Raw genomic sequence first — 18,045 nt, forward strand, 5'->3', positions numbered from 1 at the left:
GCCAGAGATAGGAGCAGCAGACTTATCCTGTAGGGGCTAGCATGCAGTATATGACCTGTCCAAGGGAACGTACTACTTGAGCCTGGGGATGGCTAACCCTGAAAGTATATTGTAAATTTAACCCACTTTACTCAACTATTGAATTCTCCATAACCAATTTTTAATAGACACGATTTATATCCAAAAAAAAAAAAAAAAACCGATTTTAATTCCAGTAACCACATGGTGACTCACAACCTTCTGTAATGGGATCCTATGCCCTCTACTGGTGTGTCTGAAGACAGCTGCAGTGTATTCACATAAAATAAATAATTTTTTAAAAATGTTTTGAACCTTAAAAATGACAGTTATTGAATAGAAAACTCTTAACACCAAAGTAATTTTTTAATGATTTATTTTAATTTTACGTACATTGGTGTTTTACCTGCTTGTATATCTGTGTGTAGGTGTTTGAGCCCCTGGGTAAGGTAACTCCCTGGAGCTAGAGATAGACAGACAGTTGTGTGCTGCCATGTGGGTGCTGGGAATTGAACCTGGATCCTCTGGAAGATCTCGTAACCATTGAGCCATCTCTCCAGCCTCCAAACTAAACTTTAAATTATAAAAACAATCTATTGAAAACTTGGATGCCGTGCTCGCTTCGGCAGCACATATACTAAAATTGGAACGAAAACTTGGGTACCTCACTTTCCTGAACCTTGTGTATGTACTTTTACAAAATTAAATTCTATAAGCTCCATTTGAAGGAGGACAAGTAGAGCAATCTGGTGTGCACTGACTCTTAGCACAGCCTTCTCAGGACTCAGCACCTCCAGGGGGCTCACCCTTCCAGGCCTACTTATCACTTATATAACTCATCCTACCTAAAATGATTTAACCCTTTTTTTAAGATTTATTTATTTTGTTTGTTTAGACACACCAGAAGGGTGTCAGATCCTGTTAACAGATGGTTGAGCCACCATGTGGGTGCTGGGATTTGAACTCAGGACCTCTACAAGAGCAGTCAGTGCTCTTAACCACTGAGCCATCTCTCCAGCCCCTAACCCACATTTTTAATAGAAAATAAATTTGTTCAATATATTCTGTTTATGGTTACTCCCTCAGGTCTCACCGCCTTCCCTCTCACCCAAATCTACATCCTTTCTTGTCTCAAAAACAAATGGGCAGCTAAAATAGAAGAAAATAATGATAAAATGATTAAAAAAAAAAAAAAAGCAAAAGCTGATTAGGGCAAAACAAACAGGTATAGATACAAACACAAAAGTCTCATAAAGACCAAATCAGAAACCACAGTGAACAAAAGCCCTGGGGGGTGGGGGCAAAGTTACTATTGAGTTGGCTTTGCGTTGGCCATCCACTGCTGGGCCTTATTCTTAAAAGTGGTTTATATGCCCAGTGAGAGTATGTTGGAGAGAACTGATTTTTTTCTTTGCAAATGGCAAGGGCTTCTGGGTTAAGGATGGGGGCTTATGCTAGACATGGGCATGCCACCTCAGTCTCTGTGAGGCCCTGTGGGCTTCTGTCCTGTTGTGTTGAAAGGCACTGTTTGCTCCCCAGAGTTCTCTGAGCCCTGGAGGAGAGATTTAATGGAGACATCCCTTTAGGATGGGGTATTCTAAGATCTGTCACACTGCGTCTGCTTGTGGGTCTCTCTATTTGTTCCCTTCTGCGACAGGAAGAAGCTTTTCTGGTGATAGTTGATCTGGTGATGGATAGACACTGATCTATGATTGTAGCAGGATACCGTTAGCAGCCATTTTTTTTTTTTAAGATTTATTTTATTTATTATATATATAAGTACACTGTAGCTGTCTTCAGATACACCAGAAGGGGGCATCAGATCCCATTACAGATGGTTGTGAGCCACCATGTGGTTGCTGGGAATTGAACTCATGACCTCTGGAAGAGCAGTCGGGTGCTCTTAACCACTGAGCCATCTCTCCAGCCCCGTTAGCAGCCATTTTATTGCTACATTGCCTTTACCCTGTATGAGCGTTCCCATAGCTGCACAGGTGCACACACCCCTTACCCTCCTCCCTCGTGCTTAGCCCAGATACCCTCGTTTCTACAGAAAACCTTGAGACCTCATATACTTAAAGCCTAATTGCATACAAGTAGATTTAAAAGGCCCAGCTATGATTGTTTTAAGCAGGCACAGCTAGAGTTACAAGGTTGGCAGTTGGTTCCACCTCAAAGATATTGGGCAGCAATGTCTTAATGAAAGAATGATGGGTCCAAGTTACACATTCAGGGTTACGTAACAAATTAATAGGACCTGTGGGCATCTAATAAACCATCAGGCCTTGTAAGTTTCTGGGTAAAACTTAGAGAAAACATGATAGTGTTGATGAGGTACATAGCATGTAGAGTTCTTTATTATAATTAGCATTAGGGGGCTGGGGATTTAGCTCAGTGGTAGAGCGCTTACCTAGGAAGCGCAAGGCCCTGGGTTCGGTCCCCAGCTCCGAAAAAAAGAACCAAAAAAAAAAAAAAAAGAAAGAAAGAAATAATTAGCATTAAAGTGATGGTACAGCATCCGAACGGAGTTTAGCTGACTAAGATATTGGAATTATTATTGAGAGATTTCAGGCCGCATATCCCTTTTATCCTTTCCCTGTGTGAGCAGCCCATTAGTTGTTTGTATTATGAACATCTGTATACCATCAGATAAATAATAGTAGCCTCTTCAGGAAGTAGTTTGCCTCTTAACTGTTCTCAAGTACACAGTGCCTTCCTTCTGGGTTGTTTTGTCCCTCTCCCTATCACAGAGTCAGGGAGCCTGCCTAACCCAGCAAGGCTTTGGAGGAAAATTTGAGACCATCATGCTTGGGTCTGAGGTGGGTTTTTTTGTTTGGTTGGTTGGTTGGTTGGTTGGTTTTTGTTTTTGTTTTACTTTGCAAACAAAGGCAAGAGTATCCAGGCTTGATGGGACAAAAACAAAGACAGATCACAGGCACAGAAGGCAGTAATTCCAAGAACAAAAAGAATGTCTTATCTCAGAAGAGGCAGGCTTAGAATTCAGTAAGAAGAACGAGCATGGCTTCTGTCTCTAGTCCCTACCAAGCAGTGCAGGTAAAGGACATTCCAACACCCTGTTGGCCTCTGAGGTAGGCACCTGAACTTAGCAGCTGGCAAGGCTCCCAGGATGCCCAGGGTCCCAGCACAGGGAAAATACTGACCTCTCTCACTTGCACACATTGTGGCTCCTCAGCAGACGCATGCAGCCAGACAAAAGTATTAAAGTTACCTCCTAAGACAGTGGTTTTCAACCTATGGGACATGCCCCTTACAGGGTGACATTTCAGATATCCTGCATGTAAGATGTTTGCATTACAGTTCATAAAAGCAAAATTAAGTTACAAAGTAATAACAAAGTATCTTATGGTTTGGGGGTCACTACAACATGAGGAACTGTACCAAAGGGTACAGCATTAGGAAGATCGAGAGCCACTGTCCTCAGAGGACTAGAAGGACTCAGTTTTGTGTTAGGAAACAGAGCAGTCTTTCCAGGACTCTGGGCCCATTGTAAGAATCATAGGACCCTGGAATATTTCAGGGAGCATCTTGAATGTCACAATCCACTGAGCAAGGAAGTCCCAGAGCCAGCCTGAGCCCCCTGTGGGACAGAAATCTCTCTGGGGCCTTCAAATCTCATTCCTACTCAAGACAGAGACTCCCACCCAATGAATGTCAGGCTGGGAGTCTTATTTGCTGGGAGGAGAGTGCAGGCTCATTCTGGGAAGGGCTTTCAGCTCAAGGGAAGGCTGGGTAGAGCTTATAAAGCCAGAGACAACATTTACATCCCACCAGAAGCAGGCCAGACTTAGAAACAGAAGTTTTAAAAGTGTCAGTTCAATTGATTAAAACAATTTGTTTTATTTTGTAAAACAGTGGACCTCCAGAAGCCGCAGGTTCACCTGAATAAGAGAGAATGTGTTGCCCAACATGATGTCCTTAGCAGGAGCTGGGGAGCTGTTGAATGAAGCATGAGCTTAAGTTAACTAAAACTAGGTCGGACAAAATGGAGTGACTTTGGGCAGTTCAGTAGGTAAAGGAATGATCATATCAAGAGGAAGGTGCTAGGCCCTGGGTTCGGTCCCCAGCTCCGAAAAAAAGAACCAAAAAAAAAAAAAAAAAAAGGAAGGTGCTGGGGTTTGTGGGTCCAAGAATTAACTTCAGGGCCCAGCATGTCTATACTAGGCAAGCAGTCTACCTCTGAGCCAAGCCTTTGCCTAAGTTGTTTTGTCTTTAATGAAGAAAGTGGTAGAGGCTGCTTGACCTCTTTTCTTTGTGCTTACAGTGGGGCAGTAAGTCATGACAGAAAGGTTTAGTGGAGGAAATGGTTGAATTGGTTGGCCATGAAGCAGAGGAACAGGACAGGGAGACGAAATACACTTCTGGTAGCGTATCCTCCACACTGACTGGTCGGACCATGGTTGTAGCATGGATTCCTGAGGATGAAGCAAAGCTGCCTAGTGGCCGGGAGGTGCCAGGAGCCTTCATTCTAGAAACGAACCCTTCCCAAGGAGCTGTACCTCAGAACCTGCAGAGGGTTGGACTTGGGCAGGTCCTGAGATGTGGCACAGCATTTTTTTTTTCCGGAGCTGGGGACCGAACCCAGGGCCTTGCACTTCCTAGGCAAGCGCTCTACCACTGAGCCAAATCCCCAACCCCGTGGCACAGCATTTTTAGTTAGCCTTATGCAGTGTTTTTGCCTGGAGTTTATTAAAAGATTTCAGCATAGTCTTAAATATCAGGTTAATAGAGAAAGTAGCTTAAGAAAATGTTGTGTACTCTGCCCAAGTGTGGGTGTGGGGTTCCAAAGAGAATGTCAGGCTTAGGTGACGTTACTGTAACTTTAATGTATTAGGAGCTGAAGTTATGTCAGGAGGTGGCTGAGTACCTAAATGATGTTTTGGCTTCTGATGTGCTGATGTGCCTTAGATAGGATAACAGCTAAGGTAAAACCCTTGATCCGGGGACTTAACCTAGGTTTGGTTTGGTTTGGTTTGGTTTTTAGTTTGTTGGTTTTTGGTTGTCTGGCTGGCTGGTTGGTTGGTTGGTTGGTTGGTTGGTTGGCTGGCTGGTTGATTGGTTGGTTGGTTAATTGGTTGGTTGGTTGGCTGGCTGGCTGGCTGGCTGGCTGGTTGGTTGGTTGGTTGGTTGGATGGCTGGTTGGTTGGATGGCTGGTTGGTTGGATGGCTGACTGGCTGGCTGGCTGGCTGGTTGATTGGTTGGTTGGTTAATTGGTTGGATGGCTGGCTGGCTGGCTGGCTGGTTGGTTGGTTGGCTGGCTGACTGGCTGGCTGGCTGGCTGGTTGGTCAGTCAGTTGAGACAGGATCTCACTATGTGGCTCTGCTGTCCTAGTACGCACTGAAATCCATCTGCCTCTGGGATTAAAGGCGTACTCCCAACTCCCTTCAAAAATCCATTTTCATTAATTAAGTCTTTGCTGCTGAATATGGAGGACAACAGTCCCTGCCTATCCGAGGAAAATCTTGACCTGTCTGACCTGAAAGATAAGCTTCGATTTGAAGAGTAGAGAGCCATTCAGTGCTAGTCTGAGCATCTAGCCACGTAGACACAATTACTGTGGCTGATATTAACTATAACCCAGGTTAATACAGCAAAGCTTCTCAGACAGGAGACTCCTAAAGCTTATAACAGTGGAGGAACACACCCTTAATCCCAGCACAGGCAAGGGCAGGAAGATCTCTTAAATTTGAGCTAAATTTGAGCTAACCTGGTTGGTCTATATAGTGACTTATAAGCCAGCCAGGCTAAACAGTGAGACCTGTTTTGTGTTGTTTTTTTAATTTTATACACTCTGTGTGTGTGTGTGTGTGTGTGTGTGTGTGTGTGTGTGTGTGTGTGTGTGTGTGTGTTCAGAACAGACAGGATGAATGAATAAGTGTAGGAAAACACCAAAGAGCAGTTTTAAGAAGAGTCTAATGTTGTCATTCCCTTCTGAGTTAAATGAAAAGGAAAACAATATGAAGTTGAATTTCATTGACTGTACACTATCACAACACTGCCTGAAAGGAAAACAATGACACAATACAAGATACAAAGTAAGATTACAATTGCTATTGGATGGATGGATGGATGGACGGACGGACGGACGGGTGGGTGGATGGATGGATGGATGGATGGATGGATGGATGGATGGGTGGATGGATGGGTGGGTGGGTGGGTGGATGGGTGGATGGGTGGGTGGATGGGTGGGTGGATGGATGGATGGATGGGTGGATGGGTGGGTGGATGGATGGGTAGGTGGGTGGATGGATGGGTGGGTGGGTGGATGGGTGGGTGGATGGATGGATGGGTGGGTGGATGGATGGGTGGGTGGGTGAATGGGTGGATGGGTGGGTGGATGGATGGGTGGGTGGATGGATGGGTGGATGGATGGGTGGATGGATGGGTGGGTGGATGGATGGATGGATGGGTGGATGGATGGGTGGGTGGATGGATGGATGGGTGGGTGGATGGATGGATGGGTGGGTGGATGGATGGATGGGTGGATGGGTGGATGGAAAGGAAGGAAGGAGTCTTTTAATAGTTCACAGGTATAAATGGCTTTGTCCTGGTGATATTCTTGAAGCTGTGGACAATCAAAGGGTTTTATTCTAGGAAATCACTCAAGTTCTCTCAGTGCGGGCAGAGCAGGCTGCTCACCCAGCAGCCTTTCACAGATTGTCGGAAGAACTGAAGAGGGGAGAGTGTTTGATCACTATGCAAACAGGAGATAGAAAGTCGGGTTCTTGTAGTCATTTCCTTCTGACAGGAAGGGAAGAGGGGATAGAGGTGTAAGGGGGCAGGAAATGTAAAAGAATCTTACCAGAGAGCACGGATTTTAGCATACATGGTTTGCAAGGCTAAGTCACGTTGGTAGTTGTGTCTGTCTGCGTTCATCTGTGTATATACAGAAGAATTGGGGAACCAGACCTGCCGTCTTACACTTTTGCTGAAGCATGAACAAAGGAGCTGTGAGGCAGTTTGTAGTTGTTAGTGACTGTGGTATAGGATGTGGCTGTTAGAAGTGAGTAACGGGCTGGAGAGATGGCTCAGTGGTTAAGAGCACTGCCTGTTCTTTCAAAGGTCCTGAGTTCAATTCCCAGCAACTATGTGGTGACTCACAACCATCTGTAATGGAATCTGATTTCCTCTGATGGAGTGCACGAAGACAGAGCACTCATATAAATAAATAAATGAATGAATGAATGAATGAATGAATGAATGAATGAATCTTTTTTTTTAAAGCAACAGAGGTTATGATTTGTAAGCCCAAGCTGTATGACCCATCCTAGTTAAGATGGTGTTGACTTTCCCACTCCAGAGGTGTTTTATCTGCATACAGTGTCCAGTGAATGATAGGAAGCAGTTCACAGCACCTGCCTCGGTTAGAGTGTGGGACATACTGTCAGGCCCATAAGAAACCTCGCTACCTGTTAGCCCTCCTCTGTCTTCATAATTGTCCTTCTGGAAATCACGTGAAGCCTTCCAGTGTTTGAGAGCTCATTGGCGTGTGTTCCCTCCCCAACAGCAGTCCCTCCTCTGGCTACCAACACCGTGTCTCCATCTCTGGCTTTGCTGGCAAGCAACCTGTCCATGCCTCCAAGTGACCTCCCACCTGGTGCCTCCCCAAGGAAAAAGCCTCGAAAGCAGCAGCACGTGATCTCAACCGAGGAGGGGGATATGATGGAGACAAACAGCACCGATGATGAGAAGTCCACTGCCAAAAGTCTCTTGGTGAAGGCTGAGAAACGCAAGTCTCCTCCCAAAGAGTACATTGGTGAGCGCACTAAGATGGGGTGGGCTAGCTGTCTGCTACCTTCCCCTAGTCAGAAGCCAGTCTCAGCTTCAGTCTCTCCTGAGTCTCTCTTCCCGCAGTTGACCTTTGAGAATTATCTAAGACACATACTATGCCATCTAATGTCTTCTCCTTTTCTCTTTTGAACAGATGAGGAAGGCGTGAGGTACGTCCCAGTGCGGCCAAGACCTCCCATTACTTTGCTCCGTCACTATCGGAACCCCTGGAAAGCTGCTTATCACCACTTTCAGAGGTACAGTGACGTCCGGGTCAAAGGTTAGTTCCTCAAAACATCTAGTACTTACTGTTGATGTAATGGTGTAACGTGTAAGCTATGTTGTAATCACAGTTCTCTGATTTCCAACAAAAACATATAAAACCAAGTGTAACAATAGAATCTTTGTTTTATTTTTATTTTTTTTTTTATTCTTTGCCCCCAGAAAGCTGTGTATTTATTGAAACCCCGGTGAAGTGGATAAGGAGCAGCCTTAGTTTTAATAAGTTCCATGTGTTTGCAGCTCCCCAAGTTCTGATACATTAGCCTCTTTGGTCCCCCCCAGAGAGATACCTGTATTTGTATTGCAGTTTAACATAGAGGGGTGCTTTCTAGAAAGCTAAAACAATTACATACATTTACATTATTTTCCAAAAGACCTTTTATTAACACACAAGTGTAACGCTCAGAATGACCTAGGGGAAAGGCTGGAGAGATGACGCAATGGTTTAGAGCACTGGTTGTGTCCAGCTGTGGTGGCACACGCATTTAATCCCAGCACTAGGGAGGCAGAGGCAGGTGGATCTCTATGAGTTTGAGGCCAGCCAGGTCTACACAGTGAGTTCCAGGACAGCCAGGGTTGTTACACAGAGAATGCTACAGTGCTTGAATTATTGTTTGTATCAAAAAACAAAAAGAAAAAAGAGGGGGAAAGAAAAGCACTGATTGCTTTTGAAGCAGACCCAGCTCAGTTCTCAGCACCCACATGATGGCTCACAGCTGGATAACAAAATAACTTAATTCCGGGGGATCCAGTGCGCTCTTCCGGCCTCTGTGAACCCCAGGAACACAGAGGGTACATGAACATAAGGTGAAAGTGAGACTGCTCCGGGGTAAATGCTGTTACCTTGTCTCGTTGAACTTTAGTATGTTTTTTAATGTACATTGGTGTTTCACCTGCACGTGTGTCTGTCTGTGTGAAGGTGTCAGGTGAGTTACAGGCAGTTGTAAACTGACACATGGGAACTGGACCTGGGTCCTCTGGAAGATCAGCCAGGGCTCCCAACTGCTGAGCCATCTCTCCAACCCTAATATCACATTTTAATAAGCCCACATTTAATGAAAATGGTTGATAGCTTTGGAAATATTTGTACTTGGTGGTCTTTTGAGTATCATTCATCTCCAACATAATAAATACATGAAGACCTGCACATTCCCAGAAATTGACCACACTGTTTTCATAAATTCAACTTGGAAATTTATGATCGTTTTCTTGGTCTCACAGTGAGTCTGATTTGAACAGCTTACCATCTTATGTCAAAGATCGGAGTGCCTCAAAAAAAAAAAAGTAATCTAATATTTTAAGTAAGTTTGTGAATTTTTTGTTAAGCCACATTCATAGCTAATGTAGTGCTCATGCCATGGTCTGGGTATACGTGCAAGGTTCCACAGCCTTTGAAAACAGTGCCACTAGCTGGAGACCGAGTGTTGAAACATGTGAGGCCTGCTAGCAAGGACTGGCAGAGTGCTTGTGTGTTCAGTCTCCAGCACTGATAAAGCCCAGTGTGGGAGGTGCTCACACCGGCACTCTGTGCTCAAGAGGCTGGGACACGTGGATCGTATGTTGGAGGCTGGGAATGCAGAACCCTGTCTGAGAAAACCAACAAGCATGAGTCTGTAGGGAATACGTCACGTTCAAACCACAAGAAAAATGTATAAATGATAAACTACTAAGGACTGGTGACAAGGAGAAGTCTGTACACGCTCAGGACAGACTCAGAGTTGTTAATTGATATGCAAATTCCAACTGGCCCACATTCACAGAGCCAGTCCTACTTCGGAATTCTCAGAGATCAGAGTTTTGATCATCAGTGCAAAGAATTCATAGCACAAGAATTCTATAGCTGTAAATGGTCAGAGTTGAGCCTGGGAACGTTTAACCCATACTAAGACTAGCTGATTGCGCCTCACTTTTAAAAAGCTATCCCGGGTTGGGGATTTAGCTCAGTGGTAGAGCACTTGCCTAGCAAGCGCAAGGCCCTGGGTTCAGTCCCCAGCTCCAAAAAAAAAAAAAGAAAAGAAAAGAATAATAAAAAGCTATCCCGTGGGAAGCACCTTGATTGATGGCGTGCGCTCGCTGTCTCTATTGGCATAAACTACAGTCATCCCACCAACTCACTCCAAGTCCAGGTGGATTACAGGGTCGTCTGATCATAAGTTAAAGCTAAGAAAAGCAGTGAAACACTCAAGAACTGAAAAGAACAATGCAGGGATAAAATGGTAAAAGTCGTGTAGCCATTGAGAGCACAGCCCTTCAAAGTATAGGATCTAGAAAGGGAGGAGTAAGTGGTTTACTGAAGACGCCTGCTGAGAAATGCCTCAGTGCCAACTGTGGTGATGCAGACTATGGTTAGTTACTAGCAGGGCGTGTGTGAGGCCCTGCCTGGGTAATAACTAAGCTTTTTTTATTGTATGAAGCACCACCTGGCTTGTATCCCAAGTAAGCCTTGAACCTGTGACCTTCTGCCTTAGCCTTTCAGATATTGGGATTTCAGGTATGCACCAGTGCTTGTGAAAAGACAAGACATGATGGCTCATGCTTGTAATTCCAATGCACAAGAAGCTGAGAAGGATCATCAATTGGAAGCCAGCCTAGGCTTCTCATAAGTTCTGGGCCAGCCTGGGTTGAGGCTATAGCTCGGCTGGTAGACTACTTGCCTAGCCTGCAAAAAATGCCTGTGTTCCATTCCCTCTGCAATCCAGGACTCAGGAAGTAGTGGCAGGAGGGTCAAGAATGCAGGGTCAGCCTTAACTACAGCATTTCAAAGCCTGCTGAGGGTGATTGGTGTTTGGATATTTGCCAATTAAACAGTTTTTAATACAGTGTTTAGAACAGAGTAAGTTCACCTCAAAACTGAAATTTCAGAACAGAGCTCTACCACACCCTCATTGACACCCCTCTCCAACATCTTCTCCTATGAAACTACACTAGATAGAAGGCCTATTGCAGAGTAACTAAGACTAAACTCACCATTTTACAGATGGCGCTCAAACCTAATCTGTGTCTGTCAATCTTGGTGATGACACCTATTTACAGTTGTGTTTATTTTACATAGGATTTCAGTGAAAACCATACTACAGGAAATAGTTAATCAGAAAGGAGTGTCCCCTTATGCCCAAGGCAAGAAACTACCTCTGTGCTGCCCAGTTACTATATCTAAGTCACTTGTCTCCTCTCAAATTAGAACTATAATCCCTTGGGGCTGGAGAGAGCTCAGTGGTTAAGAGCTCTGACTGCTCTTCCAGAGGTCCTGAGTTCAAATCCCAGCAACCACATGGTGGCTCACAACCATCTGTAATGGGATCTGATGCCCTCTTCTGGTGTCTGAAGACAGCGACAGTATACTCAGATACATAAAATAAATAAATGCTTCTTTAAAAAAAAGAAAGAAATGCAATCCCCACTTGGTATTTTTCTTAAGTTATAGCCAACTCCAAAAAAGGTCCAGAACATCCGTCCAGCCCTCCAGCTGTATACAGCAGCCCACATGTAGAGCAAGGCTGTTCCCTGAAGACCATTTCTCCCCTAAAAGATCCCATGGTAGCTAACTGTCCTCCTAGTTTACCCTATCAGCAGAGCGTGTCTTCAAAGGTTTCTTGTGGAGCAGATAAAAATACAGAAAAAAGGCTGGTATAGTGGTTCCCCCATAAGCCCAGCACTCAGGAGGGATAAGCGTGTGGCTCTGTGAGTGTGAGGCCAGCCCAGTCCACAGCAGCAGGCCGCAGGAGGCCACACAGTGAAGCCCTGTCTCAGAAAGAGAACACAGAGTTTTATACATGTTTTTAACGACTCCTGTTCTACCTGATTTAAGTACAGAAGATGTTTGAGGAAAGAAATTCTAACAACATACTGACACCTAAGCTGCTTGAACCCAAATGATTTTGCTTGTATAACAAATGAAATATACTTACTTTGACCTATATGTGATTCCAGAGGAGAAGAAAGCTATGCTACAGGAAATAGCTAATCAGAAAGGAGTGTCCTGCCGTGCCCAAGGCTGGAAAGTCCACCTCTGTGCTGCCCAGTTACTACAGCTGGTAGGTGCAGTTCTGGTGGTGGTTGTGTCGTGCCTGCCTGCAGTACTGTAGGCCCTGGGTTTGGGCCTCAGCGCCGCCTGAAGTGCTGTCACCAAGGCACACGGGTCTTATCTATTGCATGGTGGTTTATAGTTGCTTATCTGTTTACTTGTTGTGTAATAGAGGTGAGTCAGAAGACCGCTCTCGGGAGAAGGTTCTCTCCTACCTCGTGGGTACTGGGGATCAAACTCAGGTCATGTGCTTCGATAGCCAACCAGCCCCTCACCATGAGCCACCACCCAGTTTGCTTCTTACCAAGTAACAGACTTCAGTGACCTACCATCTCCTAGGAGGACACTCAGACCTGAGCCATCTTTCTTTAGAGAGCAGGCAGGAGTCCTTTCTACAAAGCCTGCCTCCCACAGCCCCTGTTCACTCTTTCTGTCCCTGAGAGCATCCCATATTGCCCCCTATGGTACGCTGTGCCCTGTTCTGGCTGATGAACATGTGTGTGATTATTAACTTCACTCTCTGCCATCTATCCAGTGGTAGAGTACATGACTCCCCCTTCCCCATTGCCACAGCCCTGGGACAGGAGCTCACCATCTGAGTGAAGGGAAAGCAAGTGGCCGCACAATGTTCTCATCTTCAGGGTCACAGTGATCTCAAGAGCATTTCCTACTGACTCTCAAAACACATGGGTGGCACACACTAGGATCATAGTATTTATTTGTGAAGCTGAGGTAGAAAGTCTCATGTTTGAGGGCAGCCTGAGCTACCTAGCAAGGTCCTTCCTAAGGAAAAGGGTGACAAGCGCCATGTAACCTTTTGTTAGGTGCTTACCTAGAATGCAGGGAGACTCGAGTTTGGTCCTCAGCACTATACAAACTGGATGGAAAGACACAGTCTGTAATTCAGTGGGATCAGTTCAGAGTCATGCTTGGTTACATGGTAGGTTTGAGGTCAGCCTGAGATGCATGAAACTGTTGGGAAAAAAATTACATTTTGCCTAGGGTTAAATTAATATAAAATTATATTTCTATAAAAATGATAGCTAATTTTTATGTGAATTATGGATTTGGTTTGGTATTCAAAATTATCTTTGAAGATAGACTATGTTATGTGGCAAATTATAGCATAATATAAAGTATTTATTGGTTCATTCCTTTATTGTTTGTGAATATTCGTGCCTCAGTCCTTACGAGCAAGGTCTTTATCACCAGACACGCGCCCACAGCAGCTCTCGGAGTGGTTGAAGTGGTTGAGTGGCTTGTTTTGGTTCGGACTGACACAGAAAAGTGTCCATAGTCACAGTGTTTCCCTGTGTGTTGCAGACAAATCTAGAGCACGACGTTTATGAAAGACTCACCAACCTCCAGGAAGGGATCATCCCAAAGAAAAAGGCAGCAACCGACGACGACCTGCATCGGATAAACGAGCTGATACAGGTTGGATGAGTCCTCAGCCCTCAGTCGCTCTTCAGGGAGCATTGCCCTCTCTCTTTCTAACGTCTTCTTAGCAGCAGCCTCCCCAGCCACAGGCATTCTGTCTGCTTATTTATTTTGTTTATTACTGACTTTATTTTTAACTTTTGAGATTGTGTTTTAATTACATTTCTGTCTTCCTTCTCCTCTAACTTTACCATACCATCCCCCACTACAAGAGCGTCTTTTGTACAGACTCGCTTGCTTCAGTGTGCATTCATAGAGGCGCTTACTCGGTTTTTACTTACTTTGTTTTTTAGGGGTGTGTGTGTGTGTGTGTGTGTGTGTGTGTGTGTGTGTTGCATCCCTTGAACTGCGAGCCACCTGACATGAGTGGGAACCAAATTTAGATCGTCGTAAGGAACAGTGAGCGCTCACAGCTGCTAAGCAATCGCTCCAGTCACTTTTTTTTTCTTTTTTTTTTTTTTTGGTTCTTTTTTTCGGAGCTGGGGACCGAACCCAGGGCCTTGGGCTTCCTAGGCAAGCGCTCTACCACTGAGCTAAATCCCCAACCCCTCTTTTTTTTTTTTTTTTTTTTAATGTTACCTTTTTTTGTCTCACTCCCTTCTTCCCAATTAGTATTCTTTCTATTTTAATATCCTTTTCCCCAGGAACCCCTTGAGTTTCATCAGAGTTGTTCATAAGAAGCATGGGTGGATGTTTGCAAAAATCTGTGCATCCCAGCCACGGGCTTCTAGTCAGGTTGACAGTATCAGACATGGTTTCCATCCTATGGGGCCAGCACAGATCCAGTCAGAGCAGTTCTTTTCTTCTTTTCCTATAACAGACTTGCCACTGTGTTATCACCAAGCTCATTTTGTATGGGCACTTGGGATCATTGCCCAGAGTCCACAAAATGAGGAAGACTCGAGTAGCCAAATGTTGTTGATAATTCTCCCAGCACAGTAGGCCTAGCCAGTAAGAACAAAGTGCACTTCCGGCCTGACTTCCCTTGTGCTTTTACCAAGTCATTCAGCATCTCTAGCAATAGGGTCTACAAATTAGTTCTAGTTGGACCCTCAGGCCTCCCTAGAGTTCTCCAAGAACTCAGAGCGATAGTCTAGTCAGCCTTGTTCTTTCTGGAATGCTTCTGTCCTGAACAAATAGTCCTCTAAAAGTCATTTCATCTCTGTGACACCAAGTAATGCTGTGTCCTTTTCTGTCTCAGGGAAACATGCAGAGGTGTAAACTAGTGATGGACCAAATCAGTGAAGCCAGAGACTCTATGCTTAAGGTTTTGGATCACAAAGATCGGGTCCTGAAGCTCCTCAACAAGAATGGGACTGTAAAGAAAGTGTCAAAATTGAAGCGAAAGGAGAAGGTGTAGACCTGGGAGAATCAGGACTTGGAAACAGAATTTATGAATGATGCTGCGGGGGAGGGGGGAGGGCTTTGCTACTTTGACAATGGAGCATTGAAATGCAGGACACTTCCCTTCATTCACTTGAGGAAGCAGATCTGGTGACACAGAAGGATCGGGACGGGACTGCCGTGCTGAGTCCTCTTCCTCCCAGGCACATCCTAATACACCTCAGTTTTCAGGGACTCAGATACTCGGTGACACAGATGGCCAGCGGAGTTTTCAGCCTCTCAGTCCATAGACTATTTATCTGGTGGATTCCTGCGGGGCCTGAGCTGAGCCTGGACTGAAAGTATCCACTTGGACAATCTGTTCTCTAGACTAAACATAAAACCTCTTCTCACCCCGTCAGTTCTCCTGTTTGACCGTCCGATGCCCAAATCGGCCTTCTACAGTGGTGCGGCAGCACCCAGAGAAACCACGTCTCACGCAAAAGGATTCCAGCAATCAGTTCTTGTCGTTTATTTTCAAAAGAACCATCTCCAAGTGATACTGTTACACTGTCTGTCCTGCCTGTGTCAGAGCTGGATTCGTGTGAAGGTTGCGAGCAGACAACACTAACCTGCTCTGGAATCCTGTTCTGGAGAACATTCTCAGTTATCTGTACTTCCTCACTGTGTGATGCTGTCAATCATATGTACCACGCATCTCCAAATGTTAATAAAGAACTAGAAGAGGTTTTTGTAGATGAGCAGTTTGCCTGTTTGTAATGTGCCCCTCTGAGAGGTTCGCTCTGCCGCACCTAACAGTGCTCCGTCTACGTGGCGGAAGTGTTGCACATTGAGTTCCACTTAGCCCAGTCATCCAATGGTGTTTTTAGTTGTGGGCTCTTGTTTGTCTTAAGTAAGTCTTATATAATCCTACTAATCCCAGCACTGGAGAGGGAAGGGCAGGCAGATCTCTATGTGATGCTAGCCTGGTCTACAGAGTGAGTTCTGGGACAGCCGGGGTCAAGCAGCAATGACGATGATGATGGTGGTGATGATGGGCCGTATATAACCTGACCAACACAAGGACTACTGAGGCTGCAGTGCCGTCGACGGAGCCCCCAGGGGAGCAGATTTTCTTCACAGGATTGTGGAGCAGTTCTGAAGGAATCTGCCATGATGATCACCAGTCAGGCTCGATTTCTCTGTGTATTATTTATTTAGGGAAGGGGGACACGCACTCGCCTGTGTGTGTGAGGTGTAAACCAGAGATCAGCGATACATCAGACACCTTGTTTCATTCTCCACTCTGTTCTGCTTTTTCAACATACGGTTTCTCTACAAAGTTCTGGTTGCCCTTGCTCTTGTAGACCAGAGTGGCCTCAACTCAGGGACCTGCCTACCAATGTGGACCCCCATGTTCAACCACATAAATGTATTTGTATATCCATATATATCCTCAGTCTGTTAAGTTCATGTGATGTTACTGTTGTATGTTTGTTTTTAGGGATGACTGTCTGGTACTGGATGACCCGTTGGTGTGCTTTTCCCTGGAGAAGACCACCTCTAGTTCATGTGTTTGAGGCTTTGTGGGCTTTTCTCCATGCAGTTTGGCATATTCTTTGGTGTTATCCATGTTCAGCTCATGTATGGACAGTCAAAGGTGTATACTCTTAAAAAACAAACCATCAATCAACAAAATATGTATACTTATGCAAACATGATAGTACATGCCTTCAATCCCAGCCCTCGGAAGCCACAAGCAGGCAGCTCTTTGAGTTCAAGGCCACCATGGTCTGCAGAGCAAGTTCTGGGACAGTTTTATATATAGGGCTATACGAGGAAACTAGGTGTTTCCTAAACTAAGTATACATATTCACCACCTAAGCTAGAAATTCTATCCTAGGTATAAGAAACCTTCCTTATGAAACCTTGCACTATACCGTTCAGATACATAAAGGATTGAAGTTGTTGGACTGGAGAGTGCTCCAGTGGGTAGCAGTGTCTAGTGTTCTTGGGAGAATCCAAGATGCCAGCAGCTGACAGCGCTGAGTCTGAGGGACCCAGAGGCTCCTTGGAAAGATGTGATGTGGCAGAGGGTGAGCGCTCAGTATTTCCATGTTAGTTAAATAATGAACTTTTTCAGAGCAACTGAAATAAAGGCAGGTCTTACTGGGAAGAGGCCTTTAAAAGTGGTTTCATGGAATTAGAAGAAAATATGGTAGAAAATCATCGGGACCCATGATGGAGGGAACAGAGCCAGCAGCGACGTGGTGATGATAGGCGTGGAGGTGAGCAGCTGCAGTGGACAGAGTACACAGCCCTGCTGCTGCCACCACTGCTGTGGAAAGCAGCCTAGAGCTCTCACGGCCCCCAGGCAGGCCACCAAGCCTGACTCTGAACAAGATCTCTGAGATGGAGAATGTTTTTTTCTGGATTACGACTCCTCCAAAGACTTCCAAGGTTCCTGCTACCACCAGAGGCCATCTTGATGGTCTGCGATGTGCATAGTCTGTGCTCCAGCCAGATGCCATCCTGATGTCCGAGGTCCACGCCGTCACTGCTTTCTGTCTATGATCTGAGCTGCCACTGGAAGCCATGTATGAAGGAGGATGCTCCAGCCTCACCACCAGGACAGACCCAGACACCAAATTCTTAGCACCAAGGAGAGTTGCTTACCCTGGAGCAGCAAGCAAGGGGGGCTGCCTCTGGATTAGGCAGAGGCAGGCAGCAAGCAGGTGTGTTTGGCAGGAGTGGGTTTAAAGGAGAAAAGGAGTAATTTCGACTGCTGAGCCTTAGTGTTATATCTCAGGAATGAATCAGTGGCCAGGTAAGGAAACGGCCCGGGGGACTAGCTTTAGGAGTGGAATCTAATGGTTTTTTGCAAGAGAGAGGGAGACAGGGAAAGGGCCTGTCTAAGGGTTTTACTGCTGTGAACAGATACCATGACCAAAGCAACTCTTACAAGGACATTTCACTGGGCCTGGCTTACAGGTTCAGAGGTTCAGCCCATTATCATCAAGGCAGGAACATGGCAGCATCCAGGCAGGCATGGTGCAGACAAAGCTGAGAGTTCTACATCTTCATCTGAAGGCTACTAGCATAATACTGGCTTCCAGCCAGCTAGGATGAGGGTCTTATAGCCCGCACCCACAATGACACACCTACTCC

The 18,045-nt window shown here is 45.4% G+C and overlaps 1 protein-coding gene across 9 annotated transcripts in view; it reads left to right on the forward strand.

Annotated features, from left to right (window-relative positions):
- Positions 1–15,638, forward strand: part of Sap130 (Sin3A associated protein 130) — a 101,068-nt gene extending 85,430 nt beyond the window's left edge. For all 9 annotated transcript variants that reach the window (XM_006254605.4, XM_006254606.5, XM_017601086.3 and 6 more), the window contains exons 17-21: positions 7,546–7,794; positions 7,963–8,088; positions 12,021–12,124; positions 13,438–13,551; positions 14,756–15,638. In XM_006254605.4, the coding sequence (XP_006254667.1) occupies positions 7,546–7,794; positions 7,963–8,088; positions 12,021–12,124; positions 13,438–13,551; positions 14,756–14,914 (752 nt within the window). In that variant the 3' untranslated portion in view covers positions 14,915–15,638. The remainder of the gene's footprint in view (positions 1–7,545; positions 7,795–7,962; positions 8,089–12,020; positions 12,125–13,437; positions 13,552–14,755) is intronic.
- Positions 15,639–18,045: the final 2,407 nt, after the last annotated feature.

Source organism: Rattus norvegicus, chromosome 18, assembly GCF_036323735.1.
Source record: "Rattus norvegicus strain BN/NHsdMcwi chromosome 18, GRCr8, whole genome shotgun sequence".
In the NCBI taxonomy this organism is placed as follows: Eukaryota; Metazoa; Chordata; class Mammalia; order Rodentia; family Muridae; genus Rattus; species Rattus norvegicus.